This window comes from Anastrepha ludens, chromosome 5 (assembly GCF_028408465.1).
Source record: "Anastrepha ludens isolate Willacy chromosome 5, idAnaLude1.1, whole genome shotgun sequence".
In the NCBI taxonomy this organism is placed as follows: Eukaryota; Metazoa; Arthropoda; class Insecta; order Diptera; family Tephritidae; genus Anastrepha; species Anastrepha ludens.
Genome location: NC_071501.1, coordinates 70,848,297 through 70,872,714, shown reverse-complemented (window position 1 = coordinate 70,872,714; position 24,418 = coordinate 70,848,297). Strand labels below are relative to the sequence as shown.

At 35.6% G+C, this 24,418-nt stretch overlaps 1 protein-coding gene across 2 annotated transcripts in view; it reads left to right on the top strand.

Moving 5' to 3' along the window:
• LOC128864141 (protein peste-like) overlaps positions 1–24,418 on the top strand; it is a 34,130-nt gene that overhangs the window by 7,764 nt on the left and 1,948 nt on the right. Inside the window, exons 1-5 of one of the 2 annotated variants that reach the window (XM_054103659.1) lie at positions 1,051–1,151; positions 20,161–20,300; positions 21,875–22,180; positions 23,174–23,389; positions 23,451–23,754. In XM_054103659.1, coding sequence (XP_053959634.1) covers positions 1,130–1,151; positions 20,161–20,300; positions 21,875–22,180; positions 23,174–23,389; positions 23,451–23,754 — 988 coding nt within the window. In that variant the 5' untranslated portion in view covers positions 1,051–1,129. Of the gene's footprint in view, positions 1–1,050; positions 1,152–20,160; positions 20,301–21,874; positions 22,181–23,173; positions 23,390–23,450; positions 23,755–24,418 lie in introns of those variants that run through there. The other variant, XM_054103660.1, reaches the window with a different exon arrangement.

The following is a 24,418-nucleotide window of genomic DNA, read 5'->3' as shown; positions in this document are numbered from 1 at the left end:
GCAAAACCCGTCAATTTTTCTTGGATGAAATTAACGCAGTCGATAGTCATACGACCTCAATTCTTGAGTCTGAGACTTGTAAGGCTAAAGACCTAACCCTTATACAAAGTCCACAGACTGGTAGTTTCAAGTCGTCCAATTGTGGTGCATTCTCTTCAATTAGTAAAATTTTAATCTTTTTCAATGCTCTCTCTTAGAGCATTTTCAATGAAACGGCCTAGACTAATGTTTTTAATGACCGAAAAACAACTTTCCGAAAGTGCGAAGTTTAACAGATTCACCTTTTCGTAAGTGGACTTTTGCGAAGGTCATTCAATAAGTCTTTAGAGACATATAGAGACACAAATAATTTTCTATATAATCTGCCTTCTTCCACTCTTTTAAATCCTCTGAAAAGTAAAATTTCGGAAGGTCTTCAAAATAGATATGTATGATATATGCTTAGACATTTGTTGTTAAATAATCGAAACTTTAATTACAAGATTCATATTTATAAGAGAACTCCAGAAATTTTAACATGAGCAGTTTTGACCTGAACCATTTTTTTGTTAAGTTTGTAAATTAAAAAAGTCGTTAATGAAAAAATCAGTTGAAACTCACTTTTTTCTATTCCTCTAAAGAACTTAAAGTTTCTTGTTTCAATCCACATTAAATATAAAGCCACTTAGACGATATGATAACCAAGCGTCATCACTTGAATTTTCTAACGACTTCTTAAATGACCTTCGTAATTCATTTTTTACGTCTCTAGAGCGAAAGCAAACTTATTTTATAGAATAGTCGAATTTCTGCAACAGAACTGTAACATCGAACTGTGACAGCTGTCAAAATACAATATAACATATTACTGTTAAAAAAAGAAACTCCAGCTTGAAGGACCCTGTATATGCATATAAGGAAATGTTAGTGTGCACGTTGATACCAAATTCTTATAAAAGGTCGCTGATAAAAACATTTTCTTTTTCAATATTTTGTAAGTTCTGATAAGCCTGATCAATGCAACATACAATTTTTGGCTGACTGCAACTTTAGTTTGTTTTCAAATCGATGCGGCAAAGGTTTAACCAGAATATTTATTTAAAGAAAATGCAGTTAATTTATTGAAAATCGAACAGTCTACTTTCTTGCAATGTGCAGCAATAAAGACATTGGTTAGTTTTTCGTGTGTTTTTTTTTTCTTAATTGTAGTGTGCAACGTGATATGCAATTATGGCGGATATTCGAAAAAAAGGAAGGCATAACAAAAAAGAATCTCAAAGCAATAAATGAAATACATTTCTACGTATTTGCATTACAATGTTGGAAAATTAAAAAAAAAAAAATTATTAAGCAAATTAGTTTGATTTAATTTAAAGTACAGTGGTGAAATCTGTGCTACTCTCTTGCAATATTTACTTATTTTGATAATTTATTTATTATATATTTTACAAGGGCAAAATGAATTATAGCCGCAAGCTTTTTAAAAACTTACAAAAGCCGAGGAAATTTTATACTTTTCCAACCGATTTTTAGATACGTATTTGTATTATTCTTAAGCAAATGTTTAAAAAATATTATTAACATTTTGTTTGATTACATTAAAAATACAGCGAGTGTTACGAAATAGTCGATAGTTACTGTTTCAATGTTTTCAAAATTTATGTACTTTTTCTTTAAATTTGATTGAATTTATATTTTAACTAGTTAATTTAAAATTAAAATACCAATATTTGTTAAAATGGCTAAAAAACCAAAAAACCGCAAATTGTTTTTGTGAGTAGATTTTGGAAAATTTCTGTGGATATCCAGTTTTATAACTCATTAAATTTTAGCATTAGGTAAGTTCGAGGCGGCTATAGTCTTCACAACGCAGTTGTAAGTTTTCGCTGAGAGTCCGTACTTTTTGCTAATGCATTAATTTGATTATTTTTGTAAGGAGAAAATTCCAGCAGTGGGTAATTTAACGCTTCTCCTTGGTGAAATTCAATTTTGTACAAAACTGTCCGCCCACCAAAATTCTAAAAAGTAGTTTAAAAAAGTTTTAAGTGTTGTCGAGTTTTTCCAAGCTTGTGGAAAGTTTGGTAGTTTAGTGCATACTGTTTTTGTCACAATATCAACTATGTAAAAAAAAAACAATTAACAAACAAACGTTAAATCGCAAAATATTAGGTATACGATTTTTATGGACACACCCTGTACTTTTGATATTAAAAAAAATTCTAATAGTTCTGTTCTGCGAATCTCTCGAAAAATAATATAAATACGTAGCTAAATAAAGGGTGACGCAAAATAAACCATACAACTTTTTACTAAAAACAAAAAATTATTTTGAATGACGGAAATCTTTATTTTGACCCTTTCGTGCTCCATTGCTTGTCTGTTTGTATGCTCCAGCTGTCTAGCTCACAAGTGTCAAATATGATTGCCGTAGGACGATATTTGCAAATATTATAAATCTTTCCATAATTGATTAATTTTGCGCCACCTGTTATTACAGAATTTTTTTTTTAATTTCATTGATTTTTTGTTAGTTTTTTAAAAGAAGATTTATTTATGCTCCTTTTGTTGGAATTAAATTAAATTAAATTTTAAATTACATAAAGGTTTTATATTAAATTACAAAAAAGTAAGCTATTGCAAATTTTCATTACATTTTGTTGATTTTTTTATTATTTTTTTTTAATCTTTTTACTTAGGGCATACAATTTTTGTCACAATATTAACTAAGTTTAAAAAATAAATAAACCAAAATAAGTGAACATCGCAAAAAAAATTAGGTATACGATTTTTAGTGGCATATACTGTATTTTCAGTATAATGAAGCATTTTTTTTTAATAACTATATCAACAATATACAATATATCTAAAAAATTTTCAATGATAATATATGTAAATACGTAAATTCGCTAGAAAAGTTTGAAATTTCAATGATTTTTAGAATATAATATACCATAAAAATTAAATTCCCATATTAAATTAACAAAAAAGTAAAACATTGGAAATTTTAATTAACTCTTTTGGATTTTTCGTAAATTTTTTCGAAATGTTTGGTACTTAGTGCATAAGGTTTTTGTTGCCATATTAATCTTTTTTTTTATGGCAAATCTAAAAGGAAAGTAAAACTGAAAGAACTGTAAAAAATAGCCGATACTCACAATTTTAATTTAATCAAATAGTTTTTAAGTAACTATTCTTTATATATTTTCTTAAATTCGTCTTAGCTGAATTCATTTGATGCGAGATTATCATTCGGTAGTGCACTGGTTCGAAACCCTGGGCATGAAACACCAAAAAAAACATGAAACATCAATCATGAAAAAGCTCGCCTTAAACTGTTTGCAAAAAGATTTACCAAACATATTTTGTTAAAAAAAGAGTTTATTTGAAATCAAAAAAAGTGTGTTTGAATGGCATAAAAACTTTTATTTATTCATAATTGGCGCATGCATCCTTTGTTCTCTTCTTTTCTATTTCTCCCCCAATTTGTGGTATGCATCTTGATGTTCTACTACATAATATAGGGCCCTATTGTTTTAGTACTAACTCTGAAATACTCACTGTAATCTCTTTATTGGAAAAAGTTAATTATTTGAAACAACTTTTTTATCATTTTATATTTTACAACGTACGTTGTGGATATTAAATCTAGGACGAGCGCATGCAAGAAACGCATAAGCCCTTACACCCATAAACACAAGAAAAACCTTGATTGGAAGAGTTTTTATAACAATTTGACTTTATTAAAATTTTTAATATTTTTTTAAAATAAATGGAAAATAAAAAGTCACGACTTATTTACCCGTCATCACTTGTAATGTTGGCTCCCTTTACCGTTTTGAATAGGCATGGATCAATGACGTTGCTGGGAAATATAAATCACCAAATAGTGGAGAGTTCCATGAAGATGAATCCCACTCCAAATAGGGTAATTACATTTATTCATTCCCCATTAACTGAAAGCTCACCCAAATTTATAAACGACGTACGCGTGAATAAAATTTAAATAATATTAGGTGAGGTAAACGGATTTTAACATTTTTATACTCGAAAGAAACGTCAAGTTATAAGCAGCTGGTCTTTACTTGAACAGTTGGTTTAGCAGATTTCTCTGTATAGCAGATTTTACTGCTACTCTATATTTAGCAGATTTCTCTTCACCGTATCGGACGGAATATTTATAATTTTTGCAAATGGCATCGTACGTCATTCATATTTGGCACTTTTGAAGCAGACACCTGCAGCATACAAACAGACAAGTTATGGAGCGCATAAAGGTCAAAAAAGATTCCATTACTCAAAACATTTTTTTTTGTTTAATAAAAAAGTTATTCAAAAATAGAGTGGATAATTAATTTTGCGCCAACTTGTAAAATTATAAAAACATTATTAAAAAATATCCATTACTTGTACTCGCAACTGTTTTGGATAGTCACTAATAGTGTACAATTATTGGCGTAAACTAAAGATAGCCCAGCTGATTCTTTGGGAATGACTCAACACGTCACTTTATTGCGTCTAAAGACCATGATCGAGGAAATGATAAAGTTGGTTTGTTTAGTATACATAACTCGTTTTATTGCGTCTGACTTACTCTATTGTTGTTGACAAATTTGTTTTGCATTTTGTACATATTATTGCTAAATGATAGAAAATGAGGAACATAGGCGAAAAAATTTTTGGGCGAAAGCTGACTAACCACGAAATCCATCCAGCCTTAGTATATACAGAATCAAATCGCTCAGCGAACTTCGTCGGACAGATGCCGTAATTCTTGATATACGTCACAACATTTCGTCCTGTGAAATAGAACCAAGAATGACAGAATAAAATGATGTGAATGATAGAAAAAACTCAAGAGAACTGCAAAGTATCCAAATATATAATACATGTGTGTTTCCACAATTGAACACGCGGCACTTCATTTTCAATTTCAATAGCTTGTTTAGTTTAAATCTTCAAATCACAATATTCTGCTATTCAGCGAATATTTCCAAACATGTAATTTCCTTTCCTTTTATTTGTATTGTTTATTTGTTTTGTATTATTATGGTGCATGACGTCAGGCGGTTGTCAAAATCATGAAAAATAAAGTAATGGGTTTCGGAAAGCACCACCGAACCAAAACGAGATTCGCATTAAAAGCGAAAAATTAATCGCAAAATTTTTCGATTAATAGAAATTATCAAAGTTTTAAATGTCACGTTAAAAAATGCAAAGCACTTCTGCAATGAGGCACTTCGCAAGCGGCAAAATTAAAAAAAAATCTTTTCAGACGAACTTCGCTGTCGCTTTGATTGTGTGGAATCTCATATATCGGGTGTTTTAGCTGCATGAGAACTATCGATATCGATAACTATGGGACAGTTGCGAATTGATTGGGCTCATTTAGATTCATTATTCAGATTTATTGGAAAAAGTAGTCAAGCCGTTAGTAGCAGTGATCGAATGGACATTGTAATTCATAGCAGCGGCGAACATATGCCGGATATCATATTCCAAAAATAAATTGCGGGAAATGATCTACGAGATAATGATAATGAAAAAAAAATCATTCCAATAATATAATATTTCTGTTTTGTATTATCATTTGATAATGTTATCAATTTTGATAGCGTAGTTTCGCCCAACGAAGTTCGCTCAGCGATTGGATTATCATTTGATTGTTGTGAAATAGATTTTCTTTTTGTAACTGTCACTTGTTTCGATTATTGTATCGTATAATGCCTAGTGTAGATTAAGCTTGATTTCAGTTTAAAAATAACGGGCTGTTCTTGGTAAACGAAGCCTTGCCTACCTCCATATGTAGGTGGCGTAAATCTTAATCTATAAAATATGGAAAAAACCGAATGATTACTCGCATGACTTAATAACAGGAAAACAAACAAAAAACACGCTATTGACAAAAATGAAAGATTTGCTTGCATATTCACACTACTACACATATAAGAATTTAATTAAATGCAATTCAAGTTTATTGAAAATTAATATTTACGAATATGTCACAAAATTTCAGATTATTAGTTTAAACATCGAACCATATTTGTTATTTACTTCATTAACTACTCGTATATGCAATATTTGATATGACTTGCCAACAAAATATTTTTGACGTGACACTTGACCCAAAACGTCAAAACATTTTAACATCTCTGATTAGGAATTAAGCTCATAGTTATCTTCCTATAATTTTCTAGAAATATTAAAAGTTAGTGGTAGGTACATAAATGCGCAAAACGCATATGATTACGAGTATTTTTAGGAAGATAGATTAAAAATAGGAATATGTATGTATGTGTGCATATACTATGCACATCCATATACTCGTATGCCAGATTCTTATATGTCAAACTACTTGTAAATTTAATTCCGTATAATTGTGCATAATACCATAGAGCAACAACAATTTTTACATTTAATTTATTAAGTAATATTTATACAAAATATCGTATAAATAATCGACATAGAAATCGTAGGTTAGGAAAATTTACTGTAATAGACAGAGTGAAAGATGTAAATTACAAGCATTTAGAAAAGGCCCAGTGTAAAAATTCTGGCAGTGTTACTGATATTGTTGCAGTAGTATTGGTGATGAATGCGCAGCTTGCCAATGGTCTCCTTTATAAAGTGTCCCTCTTATCCGTCCAGCCCTTCAACAGAGAAAAAGTTGATGCCTAAGTATACTCGCAATTGGGTCCACATGAGATACTATGAGATACTGTTATACATAAAACATAAAACACATTATCAGATTCAGACTGTATACAGTCTGTGTCAGAAGAAAAGAACTGGATTTTTCTTGTAACTTCAAGATATATTTCGTTCTGCTTTTTGCTACATAATCATGCAACTCAAGGGCTACGACGCCAGTGATAACTCAGGTTAGTGTCGTTCGAAACTTTCCCGTAAACTCAACCAAACAAAAATTAGTGAGAAGTACGCGAAGCGTTTTGAGGCGGTATTTTTATGCACGATTTCTAAAGGACCGAAATTATCTTGCGCCGCGACTGCGAAAGTGATAAAAAAATCAAAAAAGTTTGTTGTGATGTGGAATCAGCGGTATAACGTGTACAAAAATGTTGATGACTTTTCCGAGCGCGGCTGGAAGCGAGTGACGACAATAAAGCGTCCAACTTTTTAAGCGGTACCCTTCTTTCTGACTACGCTAAGCACGAGCAGTTCTTGATAGAAGGGGAATAGGTGTGAGTATCAACACATACGAACATATCCTACCGTCCCTCATCATCAAAACCGTTGCTTTAAGAAAAACACATTGAGAAACAACAAAACAAGAAAATGGTGTCACAGTATTGGACTGGCCTTCCCAGTCCCCAGATGTCGACCCCATTGAAAATGTGTGTGAAACTATGAAAATGTATCGTGCCGGAAGGCCAGTCTATGATTTAAAGCAACTCGTGCGTCAAGTTCGCAAAATCTAGTCCTATTTGTCGACGAGCTACGCAGAAAAGCTGGTTCAAAGCATGAAGAAGATGCCAGGCTATGCTCGACAATGATGAAGACTACACGGTTTATTGAGTAATTGCGACTCGTAGTTTCCTTTCTTTTTTTCTGACACAGACTGTAAAATTTAGGAAGCGTTGTTGTGAATGTTTGGCGAATGTTGCTGAAGTGACTTTCCTTGATCAGTTTTCAATCCAGGGTGTTTTGATAGCTTAGAGCCAACTATTGTGGGAACATAAAGTGCGGTTTAGTAATTCAGTCCTAACGCAGCAAGGATAAACTTTATAATTATTGGTGCTAATCACAATAATTTGCAATTTTTATGGTAAAATTTACAAAGATGTTTTAAGTTAAAAAGATAAAAAATTCAAGTTACATTAACTTATGTGAATTAAAATTATCTCTTTTAGTGCTGTCTGAAATTCGCATTTAAATGTGTTCATGCTACTTATAGACACTAAATTTTGGTGAAAGGAATTCCAAAGCCGAGTCACATGCACCAAGTTTGATCTACTTCGATTCATTGAGGTCATAAGCATTCCATTGGGCATGGAAACTTTATTTCACGCGGACCTTATGTTACTCACTCAACTTTTACAGTCTAGCTGACTGAAAGACCTCCTCCAGGCTTTTGTGTAAATACCTACTTTAGTTTTAGTGTCCAGATCACTCACAGATTTTACGACGTAAGCAAAAGTTGATAGTTTTAGGCCTTATTGGCAAATTTTATTAGGCATTGCATTACTGAGTAGTTTTTAATAATTTTATACCAGCATAGTACTTAATATGCCATAGGTAAAGCCGCGCTTAGTAGGAATACCTCTTTTACGGGGTCACTATTTGGTGGCTAAGATAGGAGAATATTGTATCTAAGAGCGAAATGGAAAGGGCACAAAGCACAGCATCCCTGCTCAACACAGGAGCGCTTCCCCAAGCAATGTTCTTGAGACTCTGTTAGACCATCTTCCCATAGATAACTATGGACAATTTCGGGCTTATTGCAACAAAATCAGACTGAATGCCTGCCTACCCTGCAAAGATTTCAGATTTCGGCACTTGTAAATTCTCGGAACTCTTCCGGGTACACATAGGGAGCTAGATCATATTGCTCTTCAATTATTTTTCGAAAATAAATTTACCATACGATTTCCAGAGAAATATGAATGGAATAACGTTAAGGATCTTAAACCAGTGCGGTGGCTATTGACGGCGCAAGACTAGACAATAATAAGGAGGGGCATCCACCTAGAAGTGCTGCAGATCTTAAATCTACGGCTACCTGACTACTGCAGCGTCTTTCAAGCTGATTTGATAGCTATAAAACAGACTTCTTTGTGGAACTCGTCTGTTGCGGCACAACTGATCATTATCTGTTCTGACAGTCAAGCTGCCATAAAATCAATAATACTTGTCTTCCAAAATAGCAATTAAATGTAGATTTATTCTTAATGAGCTAGCTAAGCGGTACACCCAGAGCCTTATTGGGGTTGCTGGACACGAAGACATTACTGGAAATTTCACTGCGGATGAGCTGGCTAAGAGAGTACTAATCTTAAATCAGTAAATTTGTTTGAAACGTTTTGCTAAATATTTATAGAACATTGTCCATTAGTGTCAGTCTATATCGGAAGTCATGAAACGAGAAGGTCATACGAAAAAATGCAATATGTATGCCGTTCTATTAGAAAAGATTCGTCGGTTAAGTACTCTCATGTACTGAAAGTATTCGAGTATTCAAGCGTGGCCTTGAGTCTTCCTTTGTGTTGGAAATATACTATTAAAGAACTTCGCCCCATTTCTCAATTTAATTATCGTCTTGTACTGTACGAGCAGTTAGATTAAATAATTGTCCCTGAGAGTGCCTACTTAGATTAATATACAAAATTGCATCCCTTGTGAGTATATTGGGCCCGAATATATTGATGTCGGATAAAATCTCTTAAGTGATTATATGAAGAATAGGATATATAAAAAATTGTGCCTGAGCGATTAAGTTCTGCGGTTCGTACGATCCTCTCCAACATCAGGTTAAAGAAGTCACACGACAGCGTGTCACCTTGTCTGAAACCTCGTTTCAGCCGGCAGTCCGCCGGCGCCCGCGGCTTTGTTGTTTTTTAGACGCGTTATTGCTATTCTCACCTCGTCATGATCGGGTAGCGGAACGACAACTCCGTCGTCAGCGATTGGGGTATCGGGATCTTCACATTCTCTGTGACATGCGCAGCTGTCACTATTTAATAGAATCGAGAAGTGTTCCCTCCATACTTTAAGAATGCTCTGGATGTCAGTGAAACCTTCTGTAAGCCGCCGAACTTTCTGATAGAATTTTCGGGCGTTGTTCCTATTGGCCAGCATCTCAAGCTCCTCGCACTCACGTATTTCGGCCTCTCGTTTCTTCTGTCGGATAATACGTCTCTCTTCCTTTCTTAGCTCTCTATAGCGATCCACATGGCTCGCGTTGCGCCCGATCGCAGCGTGGCTCTATAGGCAGCATCTTTTCTTTCGGCAGCAGCATTACATTCCTCGTCGTACCAACTGTTTTTTCGGGCGCGCTGGAATCCGATTTCTTCTTCGGCGGCGGTACGTAGAGAACGAGAAATGTTGCTCCATTGCTCGTGCATGTCGGTTTCTTGGGCAGCACTCTCTGAGAGCAGGAGTGAGAGTCGGGTGGCGAATCTTCTGGCTGTCTGTTGTGATTGCAGCTTTTCGATGTCGAACATTCTTTGTGTAGTTAGATGTACGTTTTTCGCTGCACAGAGGCGTGTGCGTAGTTTGGCTGCAACAAGGTAATGATCCGAGTCGATGTTGGCTCCTCGGATCGTACGTACATCTAAAACACTAGAAGCGTGTCTACCATCTATCACAGCATGATCGATTTGGTTTCGCGTTTACCGATCAGGAGACAGCCACGTTGCTTGGTGCATTTTCTTATGCTGGAATCTGGTGCTGCAGACTACCATGTTTCGGGCCCCGTTACCGGATGTTTCGTTGTGCAGGCGGAATTTTCCGACTGTAGGACCAAAAATTATTTCCTTGCCCACCCTGGCGTTGAAGTCGCCAAGCACGGTTTTTATGTCGTGGCCGGGGCAGCGCTCATAGGAACGTTCCAAGCGCTCATAGAAGGAATCTTTGGTCGCATCGCCCTTCTCTTCCGTCGGGGCGTGGGCGCAAATGAAGTTGTTTTCACCATACATAAAACCATTCTATCTTATTTCGATTTCGATTATCCCAAAAAATGCTGCCCTTTCATTGCTCTGTACTTTTTTGTGTTCGGTTCTAAAATAAGTGTAATCCGGCGAGAAAATTCTGTGTTTGATTCTAAAAATGCTACACTCAACAGATTCAAAGGAGGCAAACCTTTTTCCTTGGAAAGCTTTGCCAGTGTCGTTAGTGCCAGCTTTGCCAGTAACTTTATAAAATAAAGTCCCTTCCCACCGTGGGTAATATCAAACCACTGAAACAAACCACAAAACGCGCGAAGAACTATTCAAGTTATTATTATTCGCATTTAAGTATTTGAGAAAAAGTGCTGAAATTATACAGAAATCGCAAAAGTTGGCCAAAGGTAGAAAAATCAAGTTTCTAAAAGTACTTCCATACTTTTTACTGTAATATAGGTAAATATATTTAGAGTTTACCTTCTGAATTTATTACTTTGTAACGCGCTTTATTAAATGAACTTTTGCGGAAAACAAAGGTTATTTTTTTAACAGATTGCTTGTTTGTTATTGGCGATTAAATATTACGACGAAATAAAAGCAAGAAAGTTGTATGCAAAATTGTTTACTTAGTTTAGCAAAGATTTTCTATAAAAAGGCTAGAGTTGGTGTTAGATGTGATAGAGGAAAATGTTCGATATTTTGAAATAAGCAAAAAAAAAAAAAATTAGCAGTCTAATTAACACTGGCGCTCACATAAATGCATAAAATGAGCCTATAAAATCAGTAGTTTTTGCTGATCAATAATCTTCTTTTATTTTGCAAAATTTCAGTACCAACCTTTTAGTCAATTTAGTCAACTTAATTGGCGCAATCAATTAATTGTTGTAAGAACAACATTTTTTTTAACAGCTAATGCTTGTGGCAGCGTAGAGCGCCATCTTTCTCCGGTACCAGGTTAATAGGATCCTCGTCGTTTTCTCACTGTTACTCTGGGTTGTTATCGCTAACGATTTGCTTGGAGAGCTGTGAATAAAGGGATGTCAAGTGGCTGCATACACCGATGACATGGATATCATTGTAAAGGGAAAGAATTCTGTCTACGCTATATGAGTTGATGCACGGATAGCTAAATATAGTTGCCAAGTGGTCTGCTAACTGCGGCTTAGCTGTGAGTCCTACGCTTAGCTCGTCTTATTCATGAAGAGATATATCTACTTATATCAATCTCCTCAATTGTGCGGCGGGCGTGCTTTGTGAGCTCTTTCAGACAGGGTAAAAAGCCTGGGTCTAATCCTTGACAGAAAGTTATCGTAGAAGCCTAATATTGAGGAGTGGATTAGGGAGGTATCAGAATCATTTTATGGTTTTATGGGTACCATTGCTAACAGATGGCGTGACCTATTGAATTTATAATATTATTACATACTCAATTTTATTGTAAGGAGTCCTCGTACGGTGCAACTCTCTGCAGAGGACGTCGTGAGTGAAGAAGCTGGAGAGAGCCCAAAGGTTTACCCTTATAGAAATCAGTGAATTCGAACCACTCCTATTCTAGTGTTTAACGCAATGATATATGACTTACCTATGAATATCGCTCGCAGAACTGCTAAAAACCTGACCTCACTTACCTTATCTTTAGAAGCTTTGAGTTGATCCCCGTAGAAACTCATTTATATACGTCCACGCTGGGCTCCAACGGAAGCTTCTCTATGCACATCTCTTTAAGGAAGAGTGGGTGAAGTGCAGCATTTGGAGAGAGGACTCGGGGATCCAAGGATGGCGTGAAATTGAAGGGAAGGGTGGGTGTTGAAGTACTGTGCGAGGAGCACCACATCAAGTTTAAGTTCAGGCTGCAGTGAACTCCAAGCACAGGTCGCTGCTACCAAAGAAGTAGATGATTGGCTGTTGCACTTGCGTAAAATTACAGAAGACCTCATAATTTTGTTCTAAATCTTTTGAGGTTTGGATCACTATATCACGCGAATACAACATATGATAGAACGTCTGTCACACATATTGAGACAAACGATTTTTTTTTATCTAAATCTATATCATGGAGGCAAGTCGTCTTGCCAGCCCAGGCTCACCAAACTATGATCTTAGACGAGAAGACCGAAAATTGGGTTTATCAGATGCAATGTTTGACGCAGGTTGTGGGAGGAACTCTTATGCTTTCATTAAAGTCCTAAAACGAACTCTCTGTCTCTAATTATTTCAGAATTTGTATTTTACTTTTGGCAGGATACGCTTACATACATATATGTGTCTGCGTGTGTTAAATAAATGCATTATAAATTTTTAATTATTCAAAACAATAACGTCTGACTCCGAACGGCAGACCAATTGAAAACAATTGCAAACGAATAACACTTTCATACAAATGCGTGCAAAAAAAAAAACAACAAGCAATATGAAACAAAAAATTTGCTGACGTGCTGACAAACAATGATTGCGAACTTCCAGAGAAATCACTGGAAAGTCGAATAATAAACATACGAGTATAACACTTTTCGCAATATTTTTATTGCTATTTTTTGTACAATACTGGACTTGCTCCGGTTTACGCATAACATTAAATAAACTGATCAAAAAATAGTTCAGGGTGCGTACGGTAACTGAAGGCAACTTAAGAGTAAAACTAATTAGCTTTTATTTTGAAAAAAAATTTATGAAATTCTTTGGTCAGATAACTCGCTGTTCTCGTATTTGCTCCGACATAAACAGTCTTCTGCCCATAACGTAAGATTTATACCGGAGATCTTAATGGTCAACTCAGCGGATAAGACCCAAAGAAACATGATGTTCCCTCGCTAAGTCCTCATTGATTTTGGAAAGTCCTTGCCAATGATCGTTTGCACTTTTTGATTGAATTTTGCAGATAGGACAGTGTCAGAACGTTCCTCGTGCATTTTACGTTTTGCAACAAATTCTTTATCGTCGTCTGATGCTTCTTATTCGCGACGAACCTTATTAGCGAATGAACGAGCGCACTTAATAAAATTAGAGATTTATAAATCAATGTGATTTGCACACATGATGGAAAGAATAATCGGGGCACCGTTACTTTGCGCTCAGCGAATTTGACATTGAGTTACGTCCTTTTAGCACCAGTATGGCCAGATTACCATTTTCGTAACCTTTTTTAGCATTTTTTTTTTTGGTTATTTAGTCTAGGAGTTCTAGTTCTTTCTCCAAGGACTTTTTCTCGGCCTGTTCTAATTAAATGTTTTAATTTTGTTTATAATTTTGTAAAATATACATTTTTTTTAATTTCTTCAATAATCCACTCAGTTTTATTTAGCTTTACTTTTTTTAACACCCGCGATTGCAATTGTTGTTGGTGTTCTGCAGTGTTGCCTAGCTTTGGGTATAAAAACGCAAATAAAAAACACCCTTTTAAAGAAAATAAAACATCAAATTTTTACTGAATTAAAGAACTTTGTGTGCGTGACAAATTGTTTTTAAAATGTGCGTTTTTTTAAATAAATGTGTTATGGTTATGTACAACTTAATTTATGAGTTTTTTGTTAAGAGAACGACTTTTTTGCTATATTTGAGGTTATGTAACAGGATAAGGTACTCTTTTTGTAAAAATGTCATTATAGATTCTTTAGTATTTTCTGGTATTTTTTTGCTTATTTTTGCTATGAATACACCTCTTAATGCCTTATGTCCCACTAAGGATTGAGGACCGGACGAAACGATTACACCTCTATGGTTTTAATTTGCATTCAGTAAGTTCAAACGCCTTTTAAGATGTGTAAAAAGGTTTTCAATCTTAAGAAGAGTTGAGAGAAAACGATTTAATATTCTTGCATAACCTTAAAAGGAACAAAAAATTAAATTTGCACTTTCAAACTATGAAATTTTATAAAAATCAACAAATTTTCATTAGCACTAAAATCTTCTCAGAGTGACCTTTTTAACCTTCTTTTGCTTAATAATACAGTTTTTTAAGTTACAGTTTCGGTAGCTTTGAATTAAAAAAAGAAACAAACATCAAACCTAAAAATTTTCGCATTTTGAGTATAAAAGAGCACTAAATTTATTGCGAAGAGCAAATGGCAAACGTGACGTCCCGCACAACCGGCAAACGTGACGTCACGCACTCTCTGACGGGCGCAATCTGGTTTCTATCATTCTTGCTTCATGTCTTATTTTGAAAAAAGCAGAAAGAAAAATAATGATTTCGGGAAGTTCTAGCCACATACGTTTTACGTGTATGTCCTCAAATACTGCATGCACCCTGTATATTTGCACACATAAAACAAGTGTAAAACAAACAAAAAATGTCGCAAAAAATCGAGTAATTAAATCCTTCTTCACTCTGGTTAAGTGCAGTTCTTGGCCCAACTTCGACAAAAACAAACGCATGCAAAAAAGATCCGCTATTTGTTGCAATTGGTTATTTTTATTGTTTTTTTTTTTTATGCAGCTTGTTATTATGCGCACATGGGACACTCTGCAGCTTCTTTTCGGATTTTATAACTTTTTGCGTTTCAAATTTCATTCTTTTTAATTTGTATTCCCTTTATTTTCTTATTTTTTCTTATTCCCAACACGCACTTGCGGTGAAGATTTTTTGCTGACTTGCTGTTAAAAAATTTATTAGTTTTTTTTATGGAATATATTATGAAATGGGGGAAGGGCCATGAATTACGCAGTACTAAACTCGTGAGCCGAATGTCCCCAGACAAGAACGCTTGAAGCAACTCTCCATAGTTGTTCCCACAGCAATAAGCGAACAGTGAGCGAAATGGTGATCATTCGCGGGGTAAGGCGGTAGATCTAATTCTTATCTATGCTTTGATTAACAAGAATTTTAATTTCAAAGTACTGTCGTACGTATTATAACACGAGATTTTATTTAATTGCAAAAATATACGTTTTCAAAGTTCAGTTTTCAAAGAACTTATACTGGGAGTTTTTTTAGCGCCATGAGAACTATCGATTTGGATAACTATAGTTTGACAACTGAGAATAGCAAACTGTGTGGACGTTTCTGCTCAGTAAGGTTTGACAAGGCATCATGAATCGCTTAACGCCTGGACAACCAATTTGTGGAAATTTGTTTTGAAAAAATAAATCTGTTCGCAAAGTTCATAGAGCACTAGCGGCATCATCAATCCTTATTTACTTTGAGATGAGAAAGATGATGCCGTTATGGTCGAGCTATGCTGATTGAATTTTTGTTTTCAAAAATTAGTCAGCAAATATCAACGACATTTGCTTCCAACAAGACGGCGTAACCTGCCATACAGCGCGATAAAAAATCGATTTATTGCAATATAAAAGCCACCATTGGCGCCATACTGCCAGATTTATTGGAAACAGCAGTCAAACACAGAACTGATGGAATGGCCCATGTAACTTGTAGACGGGGCGAATATATTCCGAATATAATTTTCAATAAATAAATGCAGTGATTTTATCAACCAGATTGTAATTAAAAATCTTAAAATAGAACAAATTCTTTCCACCAATATTTCTGTTTTGCATTATCATTTTACGTTCCCGTGTTCTTAAAACCACCCGATACCTCACTTATTTAATATTTCATTTATTTAAAACATTTCACTTATCAATATTTTTTAAATAGGAAGTTAGCCGGGGAGGAGAATATGACTGTGCATACAAAACAACAGTAACCTTAGGATTTTGAGTCAAAAAGTATACTCCCTAAAAGAAATATTTGGCCTTTTTAAGTTTTCATATATGTATTTCGAATTCAAAGATTTATCATTCAGAACATTAAAGATTCCCTTGCATTGTATATTTTTTTTTTTTATAAAACAGGAAATTTTATCACAACATTTCAGGGAACACAAAAATATACAAGCACAGCGTTGCGCGAAAGTTTAGGACTAGCAGTCAAGTCATACCTAATAACTCGTAATATTTGTACAGTATTTAAAACTCACTACTACTTTATAGCCAAAAGTTCATATTCGTAGATTTTATTAATAGGACTATGAATAAGTTCGTGCGGTTTTTTTTCGAAATTTGAAACTTTATTGACGTAAAATGGTTACAAATTTAATATTCAAAATATTGTCCATCGCTTACTACTACTTTTTCCCATCTTTCTGGCAATTCACGGATTCCCTTTGTGAAAAATTCGGTCGGTTTTGCCGCAATCCACGAATCGATCCATTTTTTGACTTCATCGTAATTACGGAAGTGCTGGTCAGCCAGGCCATGTTGCATCGATCGGAAGAGATAGTAATCGGATGGCGCAAGGTCTGGACTATACGGCGGGTGGGGTAGGACATCCCATTTGAGCGTTTCTAAGTATGTTTTGACCACTTGTGCAACATGTGGCCGAGCATTGTCATGTTGCAAAATAACTTTGTCGTGTCTATCGGCGTATTGCGGCCGTTTTTCTCGCAGTGCTCGGCTCAAACGCATCAATTGTCGTCGGTAGACATCCCCCGTAATCGTTTCATTCGGTTTCAGTAGCTCATAATACACAACACCCAGCTGGTCCCACCAGATACACAGCATAACCTTCAGGCCATGAATATTCTGCGCCGACGTCGATGTTGAAGCATGGCCAGGGTATCCATACGTTGCCCGACGTTTTGGATTGTCGTAATGGACCCACTTTTCATCGCCAGTCACAATTCGATGCAAAAAACCCTTTCTTTTGTGCCGTTGAAGCAGTTGTTCGCATGCCATAAAACGGCGTTCAACGTCTCTTGGCTTCAATTCATACGGCACCCAATGGCCTACCTTTCGGATCATTCCCATGGCTTTTAAACGTTTGGAAATGGTTGATTGATCAACTCCCAAAGTTTTTGCAACCTCTTCTTGCGTTTGAGCCGGATCTTGATCGAGCAATTCCTCCAATTCGGTATCCATGAACTTTGGCGGCGCACCCTCGCGTTCTTCGTCTTCCAAGCCAAAATCACCACTTTTAAAGCGTGCAAACCACTTCTGGCACGTTCGCTCAGATAGAGCATGCTCACCATAAACTTCCACCAAGATACGATGACTTTCGGCTGCTTTTTTCTTCATATTAAAATAATGAAGAAGAATTCCCCGCAAAAACACATTATTTGGCACGAAATTCGACATTTTCAAGTGTGGTAAAAATATTGTTGTTTACGCTTCAAATAAAAAACTTATACTGACGTTTGTGCCTTACGACAGTAGCTCTCCAATGAATGTTTGGAAATGTGGATCGATGGAATAATAATCAAGTTACGCCATCTGTTGTAAAACCGCACGAACTTATAAATAGACCTATTAATTAAAAAAAATGGATACTTTATACAATAATTTTGATCCTGGCAAAAGTTCTGGCGCATTTTATTCAATCAAGTAAATGCCCTGTCTCGCTCTCTCTCTCTCTCTCTTTCTTTGTCTCTCGCAAAGGAATTTTCTCTGCAATAATGGCAACAACAAATTGTGGACACTTTCGAAGTATTTTTCCTTGCATAGATTCCAGGATCTATACTAAGTCACAGCTCCTCAAATAATAATCTTACCTCTACTGAAATCATGCACGCATTTCTTTGTATTAAGTAGAAGCTGGATTGTGCTTTAATGTAGCCAAACCACACGCTTCCACTGATTAATGAACCAGTGACGATACAATCTACATTCAGCGATTTTTTTAATTTATTTGCGAAATCAGTGGCTTTTTAGCTGCTGAAAGACATTTATAGCCATAGCAGAGCTTCGGAAGAGTACACATCGGAAATTTTGTTAACAGGGTATATTCGAAATGTGTCTGAAACAAACCTTTATTTTTTCACAATCTGCATAATCTGTCACTTATCCTGTTCTATAATTTTCTGTGGGCGTCCTGAATGTGAATTTTGAGTCACTGATCTCATTTTCTCGTATATTTTTTTATCGTCTCTTATACTCAAGCCTTACTTAGTTGAAGCGTTTTCGCGATCTCTCTTTGAGATATACTTTGTGGAGTTCTGTGTTGCTTCCTTGGATTAGAAGTCGACCATAAACAAATACTCTGCCCTTGCGCTGCACTTATTGATTCGCGACCGGTATCTCGAATTTTTTGGTAAATACATTCCTGATTGTGTTCTGTATTATTCAACTTTCAAAAACATAATTTGCCGATCGTGAATTTTACATAAAACTCACAGGTTACAGCAGTTTTCTCTGGAAACAGCGGGTGTTCTTAAACTCTTGCATAGAATAAGTTTCTTAGTTGCTTTGCATAATAATTGAGGTATTCTGGTTAATATAGTTTTATTCTCCAAATATATATTTAAAAGTACTGAAATAATACAGAAGTTTTGGTACACTGTTATTGTTGGTGTTGTAGTATTCCTGCTGAAATATTCGTAATTAGCGACCAACTAAGTAGACCTGGACATTCACATAAACAGTGGAAGAGACTTTCTTTTACCCCTTCCGCTTCACAGCTTCTGCAGATGGAATTGAAAGTGAGGTGAAGTCTGTCTGCGTGATCCCATAATTGTGGGTAACCTGTAAGGGTGTCAGTTATACGTGAAATGTTTGGCCGAGAGCATCCTAACAGGTAATTCGTCCTCTGGATGTTGTACGACGGCCATTTTTTTCTTGTAGTACTGCACGTAGTTATTTGCTTTCACCTTCTTTCGGCAAAAGCATAGTAGTGCGAAGCAATGGATGTTTTTATTGTTTTATAAGGGGTAGCGACCGCCACCGCCTCTGCCATGTCTAGTGCCGAACCTTTTCTTGCTAGTTCACCTGCCATCTCGTCACCCTCTATGTTCCTATGACCGGGAACCCATATCAGAGTAATTTGAAGCTAATGACCAAGTAGCTCTAGTTCCTTTTTTTGCTTGACTGTCTGAAAAGATAGCTACTCTTGAACCAATTTCTTTGTAGTATTTTAGTGATTTGCATGCTTCTCTGATTGCTAGTAGTTCTGCCTGGAACACGCTGGCTTAGTCATGAAGTCGGATTGATTTGGATATGTTGAGCGGCTCCAAATAGAGGCCAGCCGCAACAGCACAATTCATCTTAGAACCATCAGTGTCGAATGTACCAATCACTTTTCCTTTTCTCCATTCGGCTCTCAGTGGAAAACGTACAGTAAAGTCTTTCTTGAAGTGTAGTCTGATGTGTTTTTGAGCAGTGAGGGTCCCTGTAAGAGGATCTTGCTGTGACCGTATAATCTTGTTGTCCAGCTTCCTATACGAATATCTCTGAGTCTCACCGTGCTGCAAGTAGCGATTGTTTTTATATGTAAGTCTAATGGTAATAGATGTATTAATACATTAAGCGCTTCAGTAGGGCTGGTGCTAAGCGCTTCTGTGGTTAGGATACACGTTGTTCTTTGTATTATATATTTTATTTTCCGCTTGGTTTGGTTGTATTTCCTCTCTATTGTGGGCCACCAGACTAGTGCCGCATATGTTAGTGTTGGCATTACAATGGCTATGTAGACCGAATTGGATAGTTGGTATACTACTTTCATGTAATATTTTTGCCTTTAACTCCCATGGTCTTACACTTTTGCGCAAGACTATATATGTATTATTAATTGACTTTAGATTTGCTTTTATTAATATTTATTATTTTAATTTATTTTCTATTATTACAGTTTCGGCGAAGTTTGCTGTCGCAATGTTCCCGGAAAAGAATCGCTGCTTTATTTTCAAGATAGTTGGATCTTGCCTGGTCATATTGGGTCTACTGCATGCATTTTTTAGTGAAACCCTTGTCAACAATTTGATGGAAAAGGTGAGAGAAAAGGAGCAGACGAAATTGGAATAATTTATTTATTAAATTTTGTTTATATTTGACGTTTAGGACATATAATTATTCTACATATAGAACTAGGAAACAAGCTTTAAATCATCAGCACTTATGCGAAATTTCCTTTCCACATTTGTAGAATACGGGCAGTTTCATTAATAACATATTTTTAGAGTGAAACATTAAAGTCAATATGTAAGATCGAAAATGCCTTTTAAATGTTTAGTTGAAATATTTCTGATGAACCAATTTTCATAGCACTTTTCCCCATAGAACGAGGTTCCTCTTAATTATGCAGTGTAAAATGATTGAGAGTTGTTTTAGGCATCGAAATCACTTGGCCACACAATTCTTTCTTGGAGTGCTTGAAAAAAAAATTTTAATGCCGAATCATACGCCGTCCAATAGTCGGTTGTGTGTTTGAGTCACCGTATGAGAGCTCACACTACCATGGTTAAGACTGATCTTTCGTTAACGCGTTTTTTTGTATTTCATGGAACCACAAGAAGTTTTATTTTGTGCTATTGTTACCTCTTTTCCAGTTAAACCGCAGGAACATTTGTTCGAATAGTCTTGTGTGCTTTTAAATATAATTTGATTTGGCTTCTACAGTTCCATAATGTTTCTGGCTCATGCATTTATATCCGAATTTCAATCATCTGCCTTGCTTCAATTGACTATCGGCAATAATTCCAAAAATGTTGTGTTTCAAATTGTCAAGAGTTGCCAGATTGTAGGAATAAACACGCCCTTTTGCTTAGCACCACGAGAAATTAGGCGTCCTTGAAGTTAAGGTCGCAAGAGAGCAAAATTGTGTATCAAAGCAAAAAATATTTCTCTCAGAACTGATTGTTTCCAAAGCGAATCTATTAAAGATAATAGGACTTCAGCAACAACAATATGTATACCTAATTTAGCTATTCTTAGTGTCAAAATTTTGATGACAATGTAAACAAACAAACAAAAAAAGCAGCAGCGAAGAGGCAGGCCACTTTGATAATCAAATTCGCAAAATCAGCTGTTCTAGTGCCGTCACCTTTAGTGAATTCCTCTTAATTGCGTATTTGTAAAAAGTTTAAATATTTTTCGCACAGATTTTGTTACCTTTCTGGTGTTTTGTAATACTATAAATGATTTGTGTTTTTTTTTGTATTTTCATCTATTCAAACTTAAGGGGGATTTGTGTAAAGAGTGTATGGGGAGCACTCCAGCGAAAATGGTATAATGCCACTACCAAAGAATTATTTTTTTTTGGGGAATTTTTTGATGAGAAGACATTCCAAGTATATTAAACCTACAATAAAAAAGAATTTTAATATATTATCCCTATTTATCGGTTATCTAGAATGCATATCCATGAATCATCGCCTATACTCGCAGCCAATGTAGTTCTTTCGGGAGCAAGAAATTATATTTAGTTCAAGGTTAGAACTCAAACTTTATTGAAGCCATAGTCAGGCGGTTTTGAGAAAAATTCGAATTGAGTTTTATCGATTTTAGTAACCCTACTATAAAACAAAAACATAGAAATTAATTTCTTAAAAATTTCTATTTCACAGGAAATGGTTTTAAGCCCCGATTCAAAAACGTTTGACCTATGGAAAAAGCCGCCAGTGAAGGTAACATTGGATTTCTACATGTTTAATTGGACAAATCCACAAGATTTCCAAAATCTCAATATAAAACCAAAGTTCGAAGAACTGGGTCCATATCGTTTCACCGAAGTGCCACATAAAGTTGATATCAAATGGCATCCAGATAATGCATCCATGACCTATAGGAAACAAAGTAAATACTACTTTGATGCCGCCGGTAGTAAAGGGCGATTGGAAGATGAGATTGTGACTGTAAATTCGTTAGCAGTGGTAAGTAAATTTTTGACAAAAAAACTTAAGTCGACTTAGCACTTTCTACCTGATAAGCATTAGACTGCTGGAGTTTAAGTGAATATTAAATCATAAATTGATCATAGGTGTAGCTTAAGCTTTATTCTTATTGGAAGTTCAAGTAAAGTATTAAACTTCTATATGAAAGTTGTTTAATTATTGGCCTAATAGAAAAAGTTGCTAAAGACACATAAGTTGTTTTGGGACAAGTCTGCAGGGTAATTTATTAATTGTATTAACGTGAAATTTGATCACTATATTGCAGAGGCGTAGCGAGGGCAAGGCGAGTGAGGCGGCCGCCTCAGGCGCCAGACCAAGAGGGTCCGAAATCGTACGGATATAATATAGAACTTTTTTTACGTGGTGCTAAATTGTCACCTTGCCTCAGGCGCTGAAAAAGCTCGCTACGCCTCTGCTATATTGAGATTTTAAGAACAATTTACATACACCTGTTACCACATAATTAAGGCACTTCACCTTGTTATAATATTCGCAATACCATATTTTCTATGCTCACTTTTTCTGTTAATTCTTTATAAAAACGAAGCTCATGGATAAACAAAAAACGTTATAAAAAGACTTAGAATTAAATTTTGTACAAAATTCGCAAAAAATTATGATCAACATTTTCAACCTTTTAATGAGAATTGCTAGGAAACTTTTGGGTATGCAATTTTACTGCCTATTTCATTTTAGTATAATAAAGTGTAAGTTTCAAGTCACTCAAAAATGGCGTTGCTTTTAGACAATTTTTTTTCATACGATATTGAACATTTTCTTCCATATGAAATACATCCGTGAGTGCACTTTCTGCTTTGAGATTGGATTCCCCAGAATACTTGCCACTTTTCTCAGTTGTAGAACCAATTGAAAACAACAAAAGCTAACTTGCTCAAATCAAGTAACCAAAAGCTGTGCGGCCAGCTTTATGGATTTGCAAACTAACTCAGTTCAATTCATTTTTTATTTTAGTCACTGTCCGCCAAAGCGAAGCGTTGGAGCCCATTGCGACGTCGCGTGATCGATATTGCTTTGAAGGTCTATCATAATGATATAACAATGAAGAAATCAATGGATGAGTTGCTTTTTGAGGGCTTTGAGGACGTGCTTTTGAATGTTGCCAACTTTTTGCCTTCTTCACTGACTGATGTGAAGGTGCCATTCGATAAATTTGGCTATTGTTATCCGGTAGGTCAGCTAAAACACCCAACCACTAAATTATTTTAATTTCTTTTATTTTACATTTCAGCGCAATCATAGCGTTGATGTTACTGGCCTATACAACATTCACACCGGCGCTGATGATATAAGCAAATTTGGCCAAATTCACACTTGGAATTATCGTAATACGACCGGAGCGTATGCGCCCGAATGCTCGAAGGTCTATGGCTCGGCGGGAGAATTTCAATCTGTCTATTTAAAGCCACACAAACCGATACATTTCTTTTTGTCAGATGTCTGTCGCACCGTCAGAATGGATTATGTGGAGACTACGGAGGTGGAGGGTGTTAAAGGTTTCCGATATGAGGGCGGCAAGCGTATGGTGGATAATGGTGAGTTCAGCGAAGTGGTTGTAGTTTAACCATTTTCGAACCCATTGAACGGTGATAGGTCATAGGTACTCTCCGATCCCTAAGATGGAAAAAAAAGTCGTTATATAGCCTAGTCATACAAACGATTACAGATACATTAGTCTTTCCACGAGCTAACATAATCACCTCTGCTTGGAAAAAAAGCTACCCAACTGAAAACTTGCAAATATTATTAATATTAAATAATAAACAAAATAGTCCGGTGAGTTTTACGTGGGTATATGCGGACTTCGGCTCAACCCTCCTTGCTCAAAAGCTTGGCGCAACAAATCAAAGCAAGGATCAGCATCTCGAAATCCAAGTATTTTCAATACTAATTAGCAGTGCGTGATGGCCACATTAACCACATTTATAAACTTCGAGAAGCATCTAAATCGTCACATCGAGCTGGCAAAAAGCCAAACTCTGTCCGCCTTTGGGTGTTAAACTGTAACCATCTGTTTCCTAAAGTTCCTGAAACAGTCCCATTAACAAGAAAAAGTTTGAGCGAATTTCAAGTACTCCTGCGCTGGTAGTATTAAAACTTAGTATATGGCCAGATTTTGTGCGCCAGGCGAATCTCCAATATCAATAATGTCTGAGAAAACATAGAATAGGAACCTTTAGTCCTTTTTAGATGCCGCGT